This window comes from Sinocyclocheilus grahami, unplaced genomic scaffold (genome assembly GCF_001515645.1).
Source record: "Sinocyclocheilus grahami isolate Dianchi unplaced genomic scaffold, SAMN03320097.WGS_v1.1 scaffold223.1, whole genome shotgun sequence".
NCBI classification, from domain to species: domain Eukaryota; kingdom Metazoa; phylum Chordata; class Actinopteri; order Cypriniformes; family Cyprinidae; genus Sinocyclocheilus; species Sinocyclocheilus grahami.
This window is the reverse complement of record NW_015505402.1, coordinates 2,028,366-2,047,818: the sequence shown is the minus strand read 5'-3', so window position 1 is coordinate 2,047,818 and position 19,453 is coordinate 2,028,366. Positions and strand designations below refer to the sequence as shown.

General features: G+C 38.7%; 2 protein-coding genes across 5 annotated transcripts in view; both read right to left on the bottom strand.

Annotated features, from left to right (window-relative positions):
- Positions 1-439: 439 nt before the first annotated feature.
- LOC107596827 (hemoglobin embryonic subunit alpha-like) lies at positions 440-1,053 on the bottom strand. Its single transcript, XM_016287673.1, has 3 exons — positions 959-1,053; positions 656-863; positions 440-568 (listed from the first exon to the last, which is right to left on the bottom strand). The coding sequence occupies exons 1-3, from the start codon at positions 1,051-1,053 to the stop codon at positions 440-442; spliced, it is 432 nt and encodes a 143-aa protein (XP_016143159.1).
- A 4,223-nt stretch (positions 1,054-5,276) lies between these two features.
- LOC107596805 (KN motif and ankyrin repeat domain-containing protein 2-like) overlaps positions 5,277-19,453 on the bottom strand; it is a 27,661-nt gene continuing 13,484 nt past the window's right edge. For all 4 annotated transcript variants that reach the window (XM_016287630.1, XM_016287633.1, XM_016287632.1 and 1 more), the window contains 11 exons: positions 16,376-16,438; positions 14,775-16,160; positions 13,489-13,701; positions 13,274-13,379; positions 12,208-12,942; positions 12,016-12,103; positions 9,038-9,257; positions 8,064-8,206; positions 7,779-7,979; positions 5,650-5,748; positions 5,277-5,523 (listed from right to left, as the gene is read on the bottom strand). In XM_016287630.1, the coding sequence (XP_016143116.1) occupies positions 5,467-5,523; positions 5,650-5,748; positions 7,779-7,979; positions 8,064-8,206; positions 9,038-9,257; positions 12,016-12,103; positions 12,208-12,942; positions 13,274-13,379; positions 13,489-13,701; positions 14,775-16,160; positions 16,376-16,421 (3,294 nt within the window). In that variant the 5' untranslated portion in view covers positions 16,422-16,438 and the 3' untranslated portion in view covers positions 5,277-5,466. The remainder of the gene's footprint in view (positions 5,524-5,649; positions 5,749-7,778; positions 7,980-8,063; positions 8,207-9,037; positions 9,258-12,015; positions 12,104-12,207; positions 12,943-13,273; positions 13,380-13,488; positions 13,702-14,774; positions 16,161-16,375; positions 16,439-19,453) is intronic.

Sequence of the window (19,453 nt, the reverse complement as noted above, 5' to 3'; positions counted from 1 at the left end):
TGATCACAGTTTTCTCAATGAATGTCTAAGATATTAAACTAAAGCCTGTAAAAGAAATGTCAAAATGCATGATTAATGAGTATAGTCTATTGTCATATGTGAATATTAAATTCAGCAACAACTATTTTTTTTTGATATTTGAATACTATTAAATATAAATACCAATAATTCTTTATAGACTGATCGTCGACCATGTTCACATTCTAAATAAAATCAGATGATAATTTTCAGTGATGGTTATAATTAAAATAAACTGCATTGGGTTAAAAAAAACAAAAGAAACATAATTTACTGACAAATAAACACTGACAGGTTTATGACTTGCAAAAACAGACGATTAGTAAATGATTTTCATAATCATTTATTGCATCATAAGACAATGTTTATACAGGCATCCATCTGGTCTGACGCGGTACGACTCAAAGACAGTAACATGCGCTTATCTGTACTTCTCAGACAGAGCCAGAGACAAAGCACTGAGGAACTTGTCCATAGCAACATGGGCCTCTGGGGTGAAATCAGTGGGGAACAGAATGGCCAGGACCACGAGGATGTTATGGGACAGAATCTATGGAAAAACGAAACAAAAGTTTACCGTGACTAGGAGAGTATGATAGAAGCGGAGTTGACTAAAGGTGAATTTCGTTGCACTTACCTTGAAATTGGCGGGGTCAACACGCAGCTGGAAAGCATGAAGCTCGCTGAGGTTCAGGAGCCCAGAGGTAAGGTCATCGATTTTGCTGACAGCCTCAGCGACGCCGCTCATCACAGTCTTCCCGTGCTTCCTCACTGGGGCAGAGCCGGGGCTCAGGTCTTTCCAGTGAGAGAAATAGGTTTTGGTCTGGGGGTAGACCACCAACATCCTAGACAGACAGTGAATTGAATTACAGATATACTGTATATGCCCGAAGAAAACATTATGACGTAGCATATTACAACGCACCCTTAATAACCTTACCTAGAAAGAGCATCCTGACCAATGTCATCAGCCTTTCCTGAGATTTTGGCCCAAAGGTCTCTGACGGCAGCTTTGTCTTTGGCAGAGAGACTCATCGTGGAAGGATGAATTTTCAGCAAACTTCTGTAGGCTTCTGACAAGAGGACTGACAGTTTTATACTGCCATCAGGAAGATACACCCAAGACCCTCCTCTCACCCCCAAAGATGACTTATCAGACTGTGCAAGATTGCCAAAATGTTCCACTTTTTTTCTCATTACATACTTTCTTTTTTTCTTTTTTACATCCACTTATTCAAATTAATTAGCAATTCATTCAATGGAAGTCGATTAATTTAATAATATCATTATTAAATTAATGAATACCATAAGGCGATACTATATACATTTTGTTGTACTTTTTGTTTTAATTTTCGAGGTTACTGCAAAACTACAGAATACTGCAACTTATAATGAGCGACTATTATGGAGCGCACAGTTCAGCAGCTTTTTAAAAAATATTGTAGCGGTAAGACATTTGGAAACGACACCTAAAAGTAAAAACTTGAAAGCAAAAGCTCTCAGAGAAGTACAAAACTGAGAGTTTACGATCCATTGTTTAAGATTTGTTTTCCCACTTAGTTGAAAATATATGTACTCTTGTTTGTACAATATGCTCGATTCTCACTTGACAATGGTCGTTTTTTTATACCCTTAGAAATTACTCTGCTTTATTATAACGTTTATTTTTTTATAGTGTATATGTGAAATTCTGATCACCTTGTAATTTTCTCCTCAAAGCTCCTCGGTGACTGCGTGACCATTGTTTTGGCTTCCCAGCTCGGTCGTGCCTCACCCCGGACATTCAAACAGCATGGCAGAAGTTTCTGGCAGTTGTAGTCTCTGCACTTGGAAAATAGTACCATTGACTGAACATTTGGTTTTGAAAAGCTTCACAGAAATGTGTATGGTGCATCTTCCAATTAATAAAACCCAAAACAATTCTGATCAGTGTTGTTCTGTTATTGATGTTTGCATTGCATGCAATTTCGTTGTACTCATTCTTAGATGCCTGTTCATATTATTAACTATAGGGATCATCTGAATTTGAAATGAACACTTTGCGTTTGGAAGCCTAGCTTAAAAAGGGAAATATTTTACTTGGAGAACCTTTTAGCGACGACTTGCTGGTTTCAGCACTGGACAGCGCCACACACAACCTGTCCGCTCCTATATCCGGCACTCTCAGCTGCTGCCATAATAACAAACATAGCCAGAAAATCCCCAAAGCAGGCTTACTGCTGAAACGATATTGATATACTGTGAAGAGCTCAGGGGCCAACCTAAACAGATTGGCCATGTTTATATAAATCCGACTCAATCATTAGACATATTTATTTAGAACGAAAAGCAAACGCAGGCTCTGACATTTCATGGTTATCTCAAATGAAAATAAAAAATAAAAATAAAATGTCAATAATATGCTGTGCTCGTACATGTAAATAAATAAATAAATAAATAAAAACCTGCAGTTCGGAGGATACGGTGACAGACGGTCGGTTCCATTTTGCGTGCAGTTAAAAGTCAGTGCTGATGCAGAGAGGTGCTATGTCAGGCAGTATGAATGGTTAACCAGATAAGAAAACTTGAATCTCTTGCAGTCTTGGCACAGTAGCCTCTATGTCTAATTTCCCCACCCTTCCTGAACACTAAATAGGCAACAAGAAGCCATGATAAGGTCTCGACTCAAAAGTTACACATGATGTGTTTATTTATTGTTTGTGAGTACTTCATTGTGTGCTTGATTGCATACCTGTACTGTACACCGGTTAATTTGTAATACCCCACCATAAACAATTAATAACTGTGTATTTGCTATTTAAAGAACAAATCAAAGCATTGTTGAAAAACTGAATGCAAGGCAAGGTAGTTTCCCGACAATTAAAATGCAATAATAAAACACTTAAAACACATGTAGGCCTATTTATTATTCAAACTCTAGAGACAGAACAATGACAGAGAGCCCTCCAAGGCTTCATTAAGAAGGACATTCTTTGATTCCTACCCGTGAAGTGTAACGAGCTGCTAGGTCTTTTGGGTTGATCTGGTACCTGCAACACGTTAAAAATGGAATATCAGTGTTTTGTCATGAAAACAAATAGGCTACTCAAATAAATATGAACTTAAATAAGAACTAGGCTATATGCTGATTTCGTAAGCGAATGGAAAAACACCTCACACGTTTCAGTCGAAACTAAATGACTGGACACTGACCAAATGTGAGGGGAAACAGACTATGATTTGTACATTGCAGTAATAGAATGCTTTCAAGCATGCATTTGTGAAGAGGCTGGCAGTAGGCCTATTATAGACTAGCATATTAATGAAGCGTTAGGTTTGCCGAACTCGAGCCCGGCTCCGGCACAAGGTGGACTGGTTGATTACACTTGAATTACTCGTAAATGTATCATATTTTAATTCTAAAATGTCTGTTAAATGAGCTTAAATGTAAGCAATATCGTATTAAAACATCGAAAATAAATGAAGTTATCATATGGTTGTGGAGTATTTTACAAAGGTTTAGAGGAAATAAGTTCATATTACTAATAAATATTGGTAAAGCTTATGAATGTAGGCCTATGTATGGAAGCCCGTTTCTATGGAAGCCCGTTTCCGCCACTGAATAAAAAAAATATATATATAAAACAAACAAACAGACAAATTTAAATGTGAGCACTTTACATAAAGGTTCATGGCCAGCAAATGTGCCAAAAGATATACAAAGCTGTGAACAGATATTACAAATGTAAAGATATTCAAAGTGTGTTAAATAAAACGAATACAAAACCGTATAAAACTAATTAGGTACTAAACTAGTTATAAGAAAGCATGTGTACAAAGTGGGTAAACCACAAATTTCAATCTATCTTTCAAATGAAACAAAGCTCTTCCATTTAAAATCCAACATCTTGTGTTGTAAAAAAAAGCTACAAAAATTCTATAGTCTTTGCACTAAAACTTTGGAGATGATATATATTATTTTCATTTTGGAAACCATTTTACATTCTTCATAGACAATACCGAGCCTTTCCCCCACATTCTGGACCCTAAAACCACCAGCGACTGAGTAAAAAGAAACTAAATCAATCAGTGCTCGGTGAACACATGCCAGTACCAATATGTGCATATGACATATACCCGACTCGCTAGACAACATCTGGTCTCATCCAACAAGAAACTTTTGTACCTTCATATTTCCTTCTCTCGTCTGGCTGATTGCAACTGGCAATATGCAAGAAAACTGAGATAAAAAAAAAAATTATTAGCTCTGGAAAACTCATTTTTCTTTGTCTTTGGAGAGCCCTTGTTCAATAAACCTTCAACACAAGTTTTTACATTAACAAAAATGACAAAACCAGGCAGTCCACAAATCAGAGTAAACAAAGTACATTCTCAAGAGACCATAACACTGCACTGGCTGTGAACAAAGCTGTGGTGGCAATGCTGTCCAGTAGGATAATGAGAACCTGTACAGCCAGATAATTTACACAAACCCACAAATTGAATATAAACACTATCGAAAGCAGGATGACATCTCATAATGTGAATTCATTCAGTAAAAATGCTAAAATATCAGCATAAGTGTATTACCTGTAAAAGACAGCATTACAAATCTCCTAGAGAAGTAACTGCACCACTATGTTTCCCATTGTAGGGCGAGACCCCTGCACAGTATAATCAAATATACTGTTGAAAATCACTATGTAAAGGCTATCAAACGTTGTTCTGAAAACAGCTGGTGTGGAAACTCAGAAGGTGTTTTTCTTAGTAGACTGAGAATAGAAAAACCTTGAAAGGACACTTGATTAAAATACCTTTTTTTAGTTGTTTACACAATGCTCTGATAAATGTAATCAGTTGCTGTATGACTATAACTGGATGAATTGAATGCTAAATATTGCTGGATTGTTAAAAGTAAATGCACTTATATAAACTGGCTTCTTTAACAAATGGACTGCTAGATGAATGATATTGCTGTTACACGCTTGTTGTTATTCTTACTTGAATCTCACCCCTTTTTTCTTTGCTACAATGGAAAATGCTAAAAACAACATACAAGGACCAATGGTGTCAAGTGCTAATTCTTTGAAGAGTGCACAATTTGTATATTTCTAAAAGTTTTACATGCTAACTTGTGGGTATACATACTGTACACATGTACACAAACACACAAAAACTCACACACAGACATTGGAATGGATAAGGATCGTTTGCTGGAGGAGGTGACATCAGATTCATGACATCCATTTACTTTCGTTCAGAAAAATGCTAAAAACAACATACAAGGACCAATGGTGTCAAGTGCTAATTCTTTGAAGAGTGCACAATTTGTATATTTCTAAAAGTTTTACATGCTAACTTGTGGGTATACATACACATGTACACAAACACACAAAAACTCACACACAGACATTGGAATGGATAAGGATCGTTTGCTGGAGGAGGTGACATCAGATTCATGACATCCATTTACTTTCGTTCAGAAGAGGGCGGAGAAGATCCCAGAATTGGAGACTTTGGTGACACCTGTGGAAAAGGAGAAACTCGGTGACTCCATTCACAGGGTAGAGTAACAGAATACTGGATGTAGCAGCTGTTTGTTGACATTTGTTAATTTGGGCTATTAGGTGACAAGAGAGCAAGCACACTCACAGGGGAAGGCGGCTTTGCAAAATTGAGGTGCGCATACAGAAGCACGGCAATGTCATTCTGACTGGCCTCCAGTGCTATGGAGAGAGCTGTGCTGCCATCCTGTAAAACAGCAACGGAAGATGTCACAAACCAGAACAAACATTTTCGTAAAAGTTAAATTAATGACAAAAAAAAAAAGAAAAGGAAAAAAAAGGAAAATAAAAAAGGAAAATATTTTAAAAATCTAATTTAAATCATGCCAAAACATGTCAAATGCAGAAACGTTCATTCATGCGTTCATGACCTCAAGGTTAGATTATTGTAATGCTTTATTGGGTGGTTGTTCTGCACGCTTAATAAACAAACTCCAGCTGGTTCAAAATGCAGCAGCTAGAGTTCTTACTAGAACCAGGAATTATGACCATATTAGCCTGATTCTGTCAACACTGCTCTGGCTTCCTATTGAACATTGAAAACATTTTAAAATCTTGCTAATTACTTGTGAAGCCCTGAGTGGTTTAGCTCCTCAGTACTTGAGTGAGCTCATATTGCATTATAGTCCTATAAGTCCACCGCGATCTCAAAACTCTGGCCATTTGATAACACCTAGAATATCAAAATCAACTGCGGGCGGCAGATCTTTTGCTGTGACCTTGTCGGGCCATTGGGACAAGACCACGAGAACCAGAGGAGTCCTCTGCACAATCTGACTCGTGTTGCAGCCTGGAATTAACCCATGCCTTGCTGGTTTCATCTGGCCAGAGGAGAACTGTCTCCCTGACTGACTCTGGTTTCTCCCAAGGTTTTTTCTCCATTTATGTGACCAACGGAGTTTTGGTTCCTTGTCACTGTCGCCTTTAGCTTGTTTCGTTAGGGACACTTAATTTCTGGCAATATTGTCGACTTGATTTCACAGATACTATTTGAACTGAACTGAGCTGGATGATGACAACACTGAATCAACAATGAACTGACTTTAACTGAAAAATTGACTGCTTACTATTGTCCTCCTACATTATCAACACACTATTTTTCTGTTTATCACTGTAAAGCTGCTTTGACACAATCTGTATTGTATAAAGCACTATACAAATAAAGGTGACTTGACTTGGTTTTGGTTCCCATTGACTTCATAGTTTTTTTATTTATATACAATGAAAGTCAATGGGACCTGAAACTGTTTGGTTACCAACGTTTATCAACATATCTGTGAGTAAATGATTACGATTTTCATTTTTTGCTGAACTATACCTTTCTCAATGAACTGACTTTAACTGAAAAATTGACTGCTTACTATTGTCCTCCTACATTATCAACACACTATTTTTCTGTTTATCACTGTAAAGCTGCTTTGACACAATCTGTATTGTATAAAGCACTATACAAATAAAGGTGACTTGACTTGGTTTTGGTTCCCATTGACTTCATAGTTTTTTTATTTATATACAATGAAAGTCAATGGAACCTGAAACTGTTTGGTTACCAACGTTTATCAACATATCTGTGAGTAAATGATTACGATTTTCATTTTTTGCTGAACTATACCTTTCCGATGCAAAACTGGAAAAAATGACAATAATCAGAGATAAAGAAGAAAGACAGAATTTAACAGATGAAGGTGGAAATATGATTTAGATGCTTGCTAAACAAAGAGATAAATCACATTATCAGTGAGCGTAGCATCACAGCCTGGCACAGACAGCAGCTGGCGCACAATGTCCACGTGTCCATGCTCACATGCACACATGAGCGCTGTGGAGCCGTCATCATCACGCAGGTTCACCTGAGCTCCACAGGACAGCAGAGCTTTCACCATGTCCCCTCTGCCATGACTGACCGCAAGCATCAGTGCCGTCTGCCCCGCCTACAACAACACACACACAGAAATCAGTATAATACACTAACTGACACATACTGCAGTATACTGATGGAGCAGAAGGGGGAGCACCTGGCTGGCTTTGGCATTGACGCAACGTTTATCAACATATCTGTGAGTAAATGATTACGATTTTCATTTTTTGCTGAACTATACCTTTCTGATGCAAAACTGGAAAAAATGACAATAATCAGAGATAAAGAAGAAAGACAGAATTTAACAGATGAAGGTGGAAATATGATTTAGATGCTTGCTAAACAAAGAGATAAATCACATTATCAGTGAGCGTAGCATCACAGCCTGGCACAGACAGCAGCTGGCGCACAATGTCCACGTGTCCATGCTCACATGCACACATGAGCGCTGTGGAGCCGTCATCATCACGCAGGTTCACCTGAGCTCCACAGGACAGCAGAGCTTTCACCATGTCCCCTCTGCCATGACTGACCGCTAGCATCAGTGCCGTCTGCCCCGCCTACAACAACACACACACAGGCATCAGTATAATACACTAACTGACACATACTGCAGTATACTGATGGAGCAGAAGGGGGAGCACCTGGCTGGCTTTGGCATTGACCTCGCCAGTGCAGAGCAGCTGAAGGACGGTTTGAAGGTCACTGTCAGAGTTGAAGGCAGCAAGAGCTGTCAACATAATAGCTGTGTAACCAGCCTTGTTCTGCTTGTCAGCATTACAGAGACCTACACAACAAGGACAGCTGATAAATAAGAGGGACAGATATAGCTCTGTCACATGCTAAATAAAACGTACTGACATATTTTTTGCCACAAATACACTACTGTTCAAAGGTTTGGGCCCAGTAATTTTTTTTAAAGGAATGAATATCTTTTATTCAGCAAAGATGCAATAAATTGAACAACAGTGACAGTAAAAACATTTATAAAGTTACACAAGATTTCTATTTTAAATAAATGCTGTTCTTTTTGAATTTCATATTCATCAAAGAACCCTGAAAAAAATTATCATGGTGTCCACACACACACAAAAAAAATATTAATCAGAACAACTGTTTTCAACATTGAGCAGCAAATCAGCATATCAGAATGATTTCTGAAGGATCATGTGACACTGAAGACTGGAGTAATGATGCTGAAAATTCAGTGTTGCATCACAGGAATAAATTAGAATAAAATAAAATAGAAAACAGTTGTTTTAAATTGTAATAATATTTTACAATATTACTGTATTTTTTAATCAAATAAATGCAGCCTTAGCGGGCAACTTCTTTAAAAAAAAAAATTTGAAAAATCTTACCAACCCCAAATGTTAATCAGCCTTAAAAATTTACTTTAAAATATTAATAATGGAATATTAGTTACATTCTTTAAGTACTGAATTCTACGGATTTCCCTTTCCCCACTGAATTCCCTTTTTGTAATTTTACCAATAGAAATAGACATGATCTAATGTGTCAACGCATGTGCATGTGCCCGCTAGGCCGTTTGATTGCACCTACGAAAATAGTGTGTCAGCAGTGAGTGTTGCTCAGAAATGTGAAGAGTGTCGCTCACCAGTATCCAGCAGTAGCTTAACTACAGGAAAGTTGGAGTGAGAAACAGTGTAGTGCAGAGCTGTGTTTCCATTGCCGTCAGCCATGTTGATGACAAACTCAAGTAGCTGGGGGGAAATGGAGGCAAAGGTGTCCATGTACGCTTTGACTACTGCAGTGTCAGCAGCCTTATGACAGGACACTCTGAGCCACTCCTGCAGAACCGTGGTGTAGGCTGTCCTCTGTCGACAAAAGAGAACATAGAAACGGGCTTTTACTATCATGTTTTACAATAAATACATAATGCTCATTTACTAGCAGATCATCAATATAACTGAATAGCTCTGTTTTAAAAGGCGAGTCATTTTTGCAGCACCAAATGATTTTCTCTTTATAAAATATGAGTGGCACTTGTCCTTGCACAACTTGCCACCACAATGTTGGAGCTGGAACGACATGTCTCAGTATTTTCTATGGTGCTGTGGTTTCTACGGTGTTGCTAGGGTATTTTGTGTGGTTGCTATGGTGCTGCTAAAGTATTGAGAGTAGCTGCAAGTCAAAAGAGCCCAACCTCAAGTCTGGTCAAGTATGTGTATATATGAAAAATCCTACAATGTGATTTTCTGGATTTTTTTTTCTCATTTTGTCTCTCTTAGTTGAGGTATACCTATGATGAAAATTACAGGCCTCTCTCATCTTTTTAAGTGGGAGAACTTGCACAATTGGTGGCTGACTAAATACTTTTTTGCCCCACTGTATATATATATTCAATTCAAGTCTAATTGAGTTTCCACCTATTATTTGGTCTGCCATATGAAAATTGTAAGAAAGTTGTCTGATTATAAAGTTAATTTGAGGTATTATTCATGCCTGAGGCACAAGTAGTACTGGACGAGTTGCATGGCAAAGTTTTGGATGGGAAATATAGTAAAATGGGCAATAACAATAGTGATGCGTGCCTAATTTTTCTATTTTAAATGCATCAGTGGAACAATGGACATGGCTGATGCAATCAAAGACACTGCAAATACTAGGGCCCTATGAAATCCATCTTATATTTTCCCAAATTCTTCTGTGTTTTCCATTTGATTTTTTCCTGGTGTCCTATTTATTGGTTTAATTAAATTTTAATAATCAAAAAGCGTGTCTTATTAATTTAATTAATAAAACTTAGGCAATTTAATAATTTATTCCTTTTTTATTTACAATGATAGGGTCCTATGAAATTCAGAAATTCTGTGTTGTCTGTTTTAATTGTTCTGGTTTTATTATTTAATACAAATTTATTAACAAAAAAGGGTGGTAACCAAATGAAGGCATAAAACATTAATATTAATATTTAATTTATCTTTTAAAACAGTCAATGTATGAAAATGTAACAATTCCTTTTATTTTTGACAAACAAGTCAAAATATAGGTTTACTGTCAAAAATAATATGGAGGAAAATTGTATTTCTTAAAAAATAGGTTTTATTGATTTCATTATTATTATTACTATTGCTTTGACAAGTACATTCTACTGTACAATAGTAATATACTTCTATCACAATTTCAAGTGAAACCAAACTTTTATTTTGAAGTTGTCGTGAAGGCCTAGTCTGATACTAGTCTGTATCATGACATAAGTGTACAGCCCTATTTTTTATTTATTCATGTTATACTGTAAATTATATATTTTTGGAATGTCTGGCTGGATGTCTGTGTTTTCTGCATTACAGAACCCATAGGGCCCCATGCAAATACATACAAATTTTGTTAAGCAAAATAATTATATAATTAACTTTTAAAACAACCTTAAATATATCTTGAAGTTAAGAACTATGCTATCTACAGGGATTAAAGTTCCGTCGCTACGACGGATTTCCGTCAGTTCATAAAGACAGTCACTTGCTTTATTCCTGAATGATTCAGCCGTTCGAACTAATCAATTGAATGAATGATTCAGTGATAAATTCAGTGACTTGCCGCCACCTGCTGGCACAATTAGTTAAATTTTTTGCATAGAATTTCAGTTATTTGAATCATATTTATGTATTCAAAATTGTATATTTAAAACATTAATCTCCACATGAATTTATGAATTTAATTGCACTCATGCTACCTCTGAGCCTCATTAAACGTCTGAAAATGTACCTACAAGCCACTTTTGTGTTCTTCTGTGCCACCTCTGTAGTACAAATTAATTTATTAATCCTAATTTCATATGATTGGTAACTTATTTGTCTTATTCTACATACTGTTTCAAATAGAAATTTTAAAAAGGTTATGAACATACATTTTTGAATTTGGCAGATGAAAATGATGCCATTACAAAGGTAAAAAGAAAATACTCCTGTAAATCACTTTAAGGAGTCAAATGTCACCTTGTACTAGGAAGGCTAATTTTTGATCAGAATGTTTGATTATTGATCAGAAGGTGCTCCTAAATTTTTTAATTAGGAGGACAAGCGTTCGTAATTACAAGAAGAAAAAAACTGCTCTTAAAGTGGGTGTGTGACAGGTATGGCTGAGGAATGGGGAATTTTTTGCTTTAACCCCTGCAATATAATAAGAAGTAGAATAAGACAAATAAGTTACCAATCATATGAAATTAGTATTAATAAATTAATTTGTACTACAGAGGTGGCACAGAAGAACACAAAAGTGGCTTGTAGATACATTTTCAGACATTTAATAAGGCTCAGAGGTAGCATGAGTGCAATTAAAGTCATAAATTCATGTGGAGATTAATGTTTCAAATATAACATTTTGAATACAAAAATATGATTCAAATAACTGAAATTATATGCTAAAAATGAAACTAAATCCACCAGCAGGTGGCGGCAAGTCACTGATTTTATCACTGAATCATTCATTCAATTGATTCGTTCGAACGGCTGAATCATTCAGGAATGAAGCAAGTGACTGTCTTTATGAACTGATGGAAATCCGTCGTAGCGATGGAACTTTAATCCCTGTATCTATCATTTATATGAATAAGAATGCAACTGATGAACATACTGCATTTTGATGGCTAAATGCATTTGGTTCACTGAGTGCCTTCTGCAAGGTGTGGAGAGCCACCATGAGGCTGCCACTCAATTCCAGTCTGGAAAGAAAGAGAAAATGCTCGTCACTCAGCATTTACAGCCAACTTACATAATCAAAAGTGAATCTCATAATAGCTTGTGTTACTGATTTGAGTCAACCTACCTGCTTGTTTGTTTGTTAGTGGGGGTGGTGCTTGTATCAGCGGCTGGATCCGTGGCGGAGGATATGGCTATGTCCTGTTTTGCTGAGGCATCAGTAGATTGTGACTGTGTTGCTCCTTGTTGGGTGGTGAGGTCAGTGGTTTTTGATTGGCTAACATCTGGCTGAAGTTTGGCACCGGTGGATTGTGAATGAGTGGTTGTCTGCTGAGCAGAAAGGCCGGACACCTCTGGCTGAGTGACATTTGGCTGGACGTTTGAATCGGTGGATTTTGATTGGTGCACCGTAGTGCTGGTGTATGATAACTGGACAGAGTCTTGTTCAAGAGACGCGTCAGTGCTTTGAGAGGTATACCCTTGGAAAACACATTTCGCCTCTGTGAATTGAACGATGCCTTCCGGATGAGCCATAGTGGTCACTGATGATTGGTTTACAGAGTGCTGTATGTCTGCCTCTGCTGCTGGTGATTGGGTGACATGTTGCTGGGTAGCTGCATCAGTAGCTTGTGATTGGCTGGCGCTTTGCTGTGGTGCAGTGTGATTGGCTGGTGGCTGGGCAGTGCTGTACTGAGGTCTTTGGGCAGCTGCTGTCTCACAGATGGGCTGGGGGTTGCAGGAGATCACCTGAGACTGCTGCTCCGCAGATTCCGGTAGTTTCTCTGTAGCCTCGTGGTATTCACTTGCATCGCTCTCATCTGAACTTTCCGAGCTGCTGTCATCAGATGATGTCGACTCGTACCTGCAAGTCACAATAGTGCTGTTATTTAACATATAAACCCTCTGATCTAATGAAATGGATAATCTAAACTAGATATGCAGTTCCTTAAGGAAACACAAATGTTGCTAGGCAGTAAAATAATAGTTTTGTGCAAAGGACACTCTGGTTTTCAATTTAATATCAAATTTCTTAAAGCCCATAGTTTCCAAAAACCAAAAAGACACCCTTAACCAAATTGTTTTAGCAATATCAGTTATCCTAAAAGAAAAATACATAGTAGCTCAATGATAATATTGTTGAATCAAATATCTGCAACACATAATTTAATTAATTAACATAATTCTGTATTTACCCTCCATTGACTTCTATGAACTGCAGGTTCTTTTTGGTGTACGGAGAGCCAGGTTCCCCATCAGCCTTTCGTTTCATTATTGACCTCAGGGTGGACTGAGGAGAGGCTGGACAATACAAACACAGTAGCCAGTGTGAGAATTACTAGTTGGAATACATGGAAGATGTCTGATTCATTGTCATCATCACCAGTTACTAAAAGACAACATATCAAACCTGGTTTTGCTGGATCGATTTGGGTGGCTTCTTCTGCTTGTTTCTGGTTAATCTCACCCTCTTTTAACCGTTGGCAGACGGCAGCCACTTGGCTGCATTTTGTCTCCATAGCAGTTGCCTGGTTGATCACAGGCACTGATTTGGACACTTCACTTTTCAAGACCTCCCGCACCTGCTTAGAGCTTATTGCAATGGGAAACTCAAGCGGCGATTCTGAGGACAAAAGAGAAATTAAGCACAAATACTAAAATAATTTTAAAGAGATAGTTCATCCAAAAATGTGGAGTTTGTCTTTTTGGACACCGTAATGTTGGTTCGACTTCAACACAAAAGGAAAAAACTTTTTTTTTTTTTTTTTTAACTATTTTCAACACAGTAAAAGGGAATAGGAGCAGAAATAACTCCAAAAACAGTAAAAACAGCACCATAAAAGTAGACCATATGTCTTGAGGGCAGTCACACTACACTTCTGTGTACACTGCAATGGACAAGATAAGATGTCACTCTCTGTAGTGATTAAAAAAAAAAAAACATAAATTCAACATTTAACAAATAATAATCCAAAATGTAAAATTATGCAATATTCTTCACTTTACTGCAAACCTGCACCTTTAAAGTTTGTGTTCAGCAATTCAGATAAAAGGTAAAGCTGTGATGTATTAATCTTCTGGTCTACTGGTCACATGTATTCACATAATACGACATTACAGGTAAGAGTTCACCAAACTTGAACTTTGCAACACAATGAAATTCGCCTCAGCTCGTGTTTCCAGTTTCCCACACTGAAGTCAATGGAACGAAAAGTGTGACCACCTCTTATGCGCTTTATTTCAAAATGTATACAACACCTTTAAGTAATGAACAGACCAGATTATTTTGCATATTCAAACAGGCAATTGCCTCCATGGCCTTTAAGCTTGGCACATTGAGTCTTCCCACAGCATATTTGAATATACATGTGTAAATTCATGTGTACACATGAATATACAAATGTAGAAGTTGGGTTAGAATTAGGAGAATTGGGAGATTTTGGAGTGAATAATGACTTAAATTTCAGTCTGTTGCTCATACAAAGCTAACATGTGGTGTCAGAATACTAAAATGGGGCATGGACCACTTTTATGGTGCTTCTTTGATACTTTCTTTGTAATTTCACAAGTGAACATTGTTTTTCCCCTTTCACTTTTATTGTACTGAAAAAAATTCTGCCTCCTTTCATGTTCCACGGAAAATAGTTCAGGTTTGAAACAACATGTAGGTGAGTAAATAGCGACAGATATACACACCCTCTGCAGCTGGGGACTCTGCATGTATTCTGTGGGGTCCTTCCTGTGCAGACACAGGCTGATTGGGAGAAGTGCAACCCTGGGCTCTTAGCAGTGTCCCCACACCCACCACAGTGGTCTGCTCCAGTGTGTACACTTGGATCCCCACGGTCCTCTGCTGATGAGGCTGCTGAGCAAAACTGACAACTGTGTGCAGGCCCACACCAGCCTGACCCTGCTGCTCCTTCCAGCCGAGACTGGTGGCTCTCACCGCATGGTCTACCTGAGGGGAAAGAGCTTGCCTCTCTCTCTGAGCTGCTTCGACTTGCTGCTGAGCGCTCTGTAGCTCCTGCATCATTTTCCTCAGCTGAACTTCTAAAAGCCCCACCTTAGTCTTGAGGGCTTCGGTTTCAGGCAGCAGCCCCAAGTCCTCTTCTCGCACCCCTACTCCGACTTGACGGCAAGCCCTTTCTTCCACCTCAGGCCCTACACCGACAGTTCGCACCTCCCGCTTTGCACCTGGACGAGCTCCACTGACAATTACAGTCTCCTCGATTTCACATCCTGAGTCCTGAAGGGAACCCGGAGTGGTAGGTGAAAGACTTCCTGCGGCTCTATTCGCGGCACCTGTCCTGTTTCCCGTCTCCTCTTCGGGTATGTCGATATAGAGCTCTCCTCGTGGACGGCTCCGACTGAACCCCAGTGTGTGGCCCAGGAACTTCTGGCTCTTGAGTTGCACGCTAAGCTGCCTCTTCTCCTCCTGAAGCACGGAGATCTTCACTTGCAGCACCGGGATGGTCTTCACCTGCTCCTCCAGATCCCGGATCTTCCGCAGGGCAACGGCCATTTGCTCCCGTACGTGCTGCAGATGGGCGGGCGTCGGTGAGACAGGTGTGGACAAGCCGGAGCTCACTGTCGTGTAGGAGCCACCACCCTGGGCACGATTGAAGCTGTGGGCACTGGACAGGGAGGTGTTGGAGCCCGCCACGCTACTGTGCATGCTACCCAGGTTTGAGAAACGACGGCCATCCTTCTCCTCCTCCAGCTTGCGGCGAGCATCCAGCAAGGTCTTCTCCACACGTGCCGTACTGAAGCTGGGTCGCTGTGAGCTGTGAAATCCCGGCGCACAGTAGGAGTACGATGAGTGACGGCTGTCTATGCTGGCGTTGGAGCACAGCGACTCAGTGGAGGTCCACCAGGAGCCCGTGTAGCCATAGCCACGTGGAAGCGAGCCATAACGTGGGCGCCGCTGCACTGGCACCTTCTTAATAGTGTTGCCCTTTTCAATATCATTGACATACTTGAGGAAGTCCAGGTCCAGACGGTAGCCATAGGGGGTCTCTACTGAGTATGGAGCCTCTGGGTCCTTTCGATGCAAGGAGGGGGGCTCTGGGGGGTTAATCTTCCCTAAGGAGAGAGGAAACAACTTTAAACTGCAGGAAATCTCTGTCTAATCTCGGAATTGGTCAACAGGGGAAATAATAAACTTCAGGCTATGACTAGAACAAGCCTTCACTTTAATACTTAGTCTCTTAAGAGCAGATGAACTGGGGAAAGGATAACAATCACAATATATACACATTACAGTATGTATAGTATCCTAATGCAAAGTGGGATTTTACCTGGAAAACTGGAGTCCATATGAAGCACCTGAGCCATGATAGTCATTCACCAGCCAATCTCTCCTGAATAAGAGAGATACCGTAAGTAACAATACCAATTTTCCAATTAAACTCATGAGATCTATGGCCAGCTACCAAACCTAATGGGCAGCTCTCATTCAAAATCTTTAAATCAGCAATTAAGTAAGGGATAATGTACACCCAGTCAGTTGTTATCTTAGAATAAACCCAGACAGGGTGATCAGGACTTGTATCAGCCTGAAGGGGTTTATTCTGAGATAACAAATGACTGGATGTACATTATCCCGCTTATTACATGGCTAAAAAGATTTGTTTTTACCATATATGTTGAAATTAATGCTGAAGTCTTCCGTTGTAACACGCGGTGGTTAAGTGTTTTCAGTCACAAGATGGCGCCAGACAGTCAACGATAGCGGAGTGACTCGTTAAGCATACAAGTTGTACCGTCAAGATAACTCGTAGTACTCTGTGTTATTCAATTTGGCAGTTGTTATCTGGGAATAACATACCGCTGGATGGCGCGATTGACCAATCAGAATCAAGTATTCCACAGAGCCGCGTAATAAGCAGCTGTATACAAATATACTCCTCAGACCAGCAGGGGAAATGCTCAAAATTCACAGTACTACCGCTAGATTGACAGGAGGAAAATGGCACTTTCATGTTTATTCAGTTTCCTTTGTAACATACGTAAGATATTTTGGGTTTGAAACTGAGAAACCATCTTTCCTTTTTCCAAATAAAGTATTTAAAGAATTGTTAACAGAACTGTTAAGCAACTGGAAAAGTTAAGATGAATATGAATCAGAGCTGTTACATTCTTCTTGGTTCCCATCTCTGAATATGATTTATTCTACAGCTGATGACGTCTTAAATTCAATCTCAAATTCTCAAAATATCTCCTTTTATGTTCCACAGAAGTCAGTCGTGAGGGTGAGTAAATTTCAGATGAACTATCCCTTAGTCCAGCAAATTATATGGTGCCCTTCAGGGGGGGTCTTTGGGCACCCTGGCACAGTTAAGCAATGAAATAAGTAGTGACATACACCCAGTGGTCGAAATGTAAAAAACTTTCAAGGTGGATGGTGGGTGGAGGGTCCTGTGATTACAAATGATTACAAAATTTGTCAAATTTTTACACACATTTTTATTTATCAAAAAATAAGCTTTATTAAATGAACTATGGTTTATGAGCTGTTTTCCTTGTGCAGCCTGTGTGTCAAATGACCTAAATGATGCCCCTTATTTAGGTGTGCAATACTGACAAAAAAAATATAATATTGGGGGGGGGTTGTCAATAACGATAATTAATATTTTGCAGTGTGTGTTTTTGTGCTGGTTTAGGCTTGTCACGGATAAATAAATATAACACTAAAACCACCAGTATATGGCGGCAAGTGTCTGTTTTAATGAATGATTCATTGAGTCCTTCAATCAAACTATTCTTTCAAAATGGCTGATTCAATTAGAATCGAAGCAAGTTGACGGTCTTTATGAAAGGATCATTGAATAATTGGCTCACTCGATTCGTTCAAAAACAAATTAATTCAGGAAAGATACACCGCAGTGTTCCTATGAGATGCACAACAACTTTGTTTGGAACTATTTCATTTGCAAAACAGGAAAAAAGACAAAATGTGTCTAAAATGTAACACTCAATTAACTTCTTGTCTGCTGAACTGCTGTATAAAATTACTCTAACATTTGCAATCACGCACACGTGCTGATTCTTGAGTGATATTACTTAACTACATCATATAAAGATAAAAAAATAAAAACTCATATTTTTCTTTCATTATTTGAATTATAGAGGCATTCTAACTGCATTCTAATAGGCTTCATCATGCATTGAATGCTTTTGGATTCAAGTTTTCTTTTGTTTTTGTAGTCACTGACATACTTGATAATGTCAGCTAGCGTGAATTATAACAGGCCTGGTGATCATTTCTGAATAAACGCATCCCTCGTCCTCACAGTCACACATAGTACAGCACAATAACATTATGTCAGGGGAATGTCTTTAAACTATAATCAAGGAAATATCATACCATATTACATTGTCTTCTTAAAGAACGGCAGACGTTGAAACTTGAAACATTTTGTGCGAAAAATGACTGAGCTTGTTAACGCTGAGCTCTGATTGGCCAATTGCCATTATTTAGTTTATAAGTTATTATACATACAGAATATTAATACAGTATTTAATTTGCACGATAAGTTTTACTTAATAATACACAGCATTATTAATCTAAAGGGGATGGTGGTTTTACAGAGGGGATGATTTTTGTCTTTTTTTTCAACAAGAGGGGATGCCATCCCCCCTCAATTCGAGCCCTGCATACACCAACTTAAATGTAAGTCTATAAATAATTACAGCACCTGATGTCCTAACAGAAAACTCTTGAGCATTTAACTAGTAAGCTAACTTTTGATTTTTGAGAATGCTGTTAAAATGTTCCTTATGAAATATGTAGAATTAACTTGTACCTGACTTGTACCTTGAATATGAATATTTACCTTTAGATCCCACACAAATCTTTTGATTTGTGTTTAAGTCTTAATTAAGGGGGTCAAACTCCCTGTAATTCATCCCCTGCTTTATCCCCTACAAAGTTAGGCTGTTCGGTTTCTGTTTGTTTCTAGTTCTCTTGTTTGGAGGAGAGGGGAAAAAGAGGGGAACGTTTTCTGGCAGGCGACAACAGGAGAAAGAGCGTCGAGTTACAGCCTTATTAGGAATCATCTGAATACGCTCTCTGTGGTTCTCAGAATCGAGGTACTGTAAAAAAAGACAGGCACTACTGCGTGGCCTTTCCCTCCCACACTTTTTCCATGCTTTCTATCTCCTCTTTTCTCCCTTATTTTTCCTCACTCTGTCAGCTGATGATCAGGAGATAGCAGCTGACCTCTGTCCGCTCTTCCTTCTTTCGCTCTCTCAGTTGCACATTTCGACTGAAGCAAAGCATTCCATCTTTAAATCAATTAGGTAAAATGAACCGGCTTTACTATAACCTTTCTTTTCATCTGGCTCTTGTGCTTTTAGACTGCTCTCTTTTTCCC

Excerpts from the sequence above, each read along its gene's own strand:
- LOC107596827 (XM_016287673.1), bottom strand. The coding sequence starts at position 1,053 with ATGAGTCTCTCTGCCAAAGACAAAGCTGCCGTCAGAGACCTTTGGGCC. Across the intron at positions 864-958 it reads GGTCAGGATGCTCTTTCTAG|GATGTTGGTGGTCTACCCCC; the intron begins GTAAGGTTATTA and ends CTGTCTGTCTAG. Across the intron at positions 569-655 it reads TTGACCCCGCCAATTTCAAG|ATTCTGTCCCATAACATCCT; the intron begins GTAAGTGCAACG and ends GTTTTTCCATAG.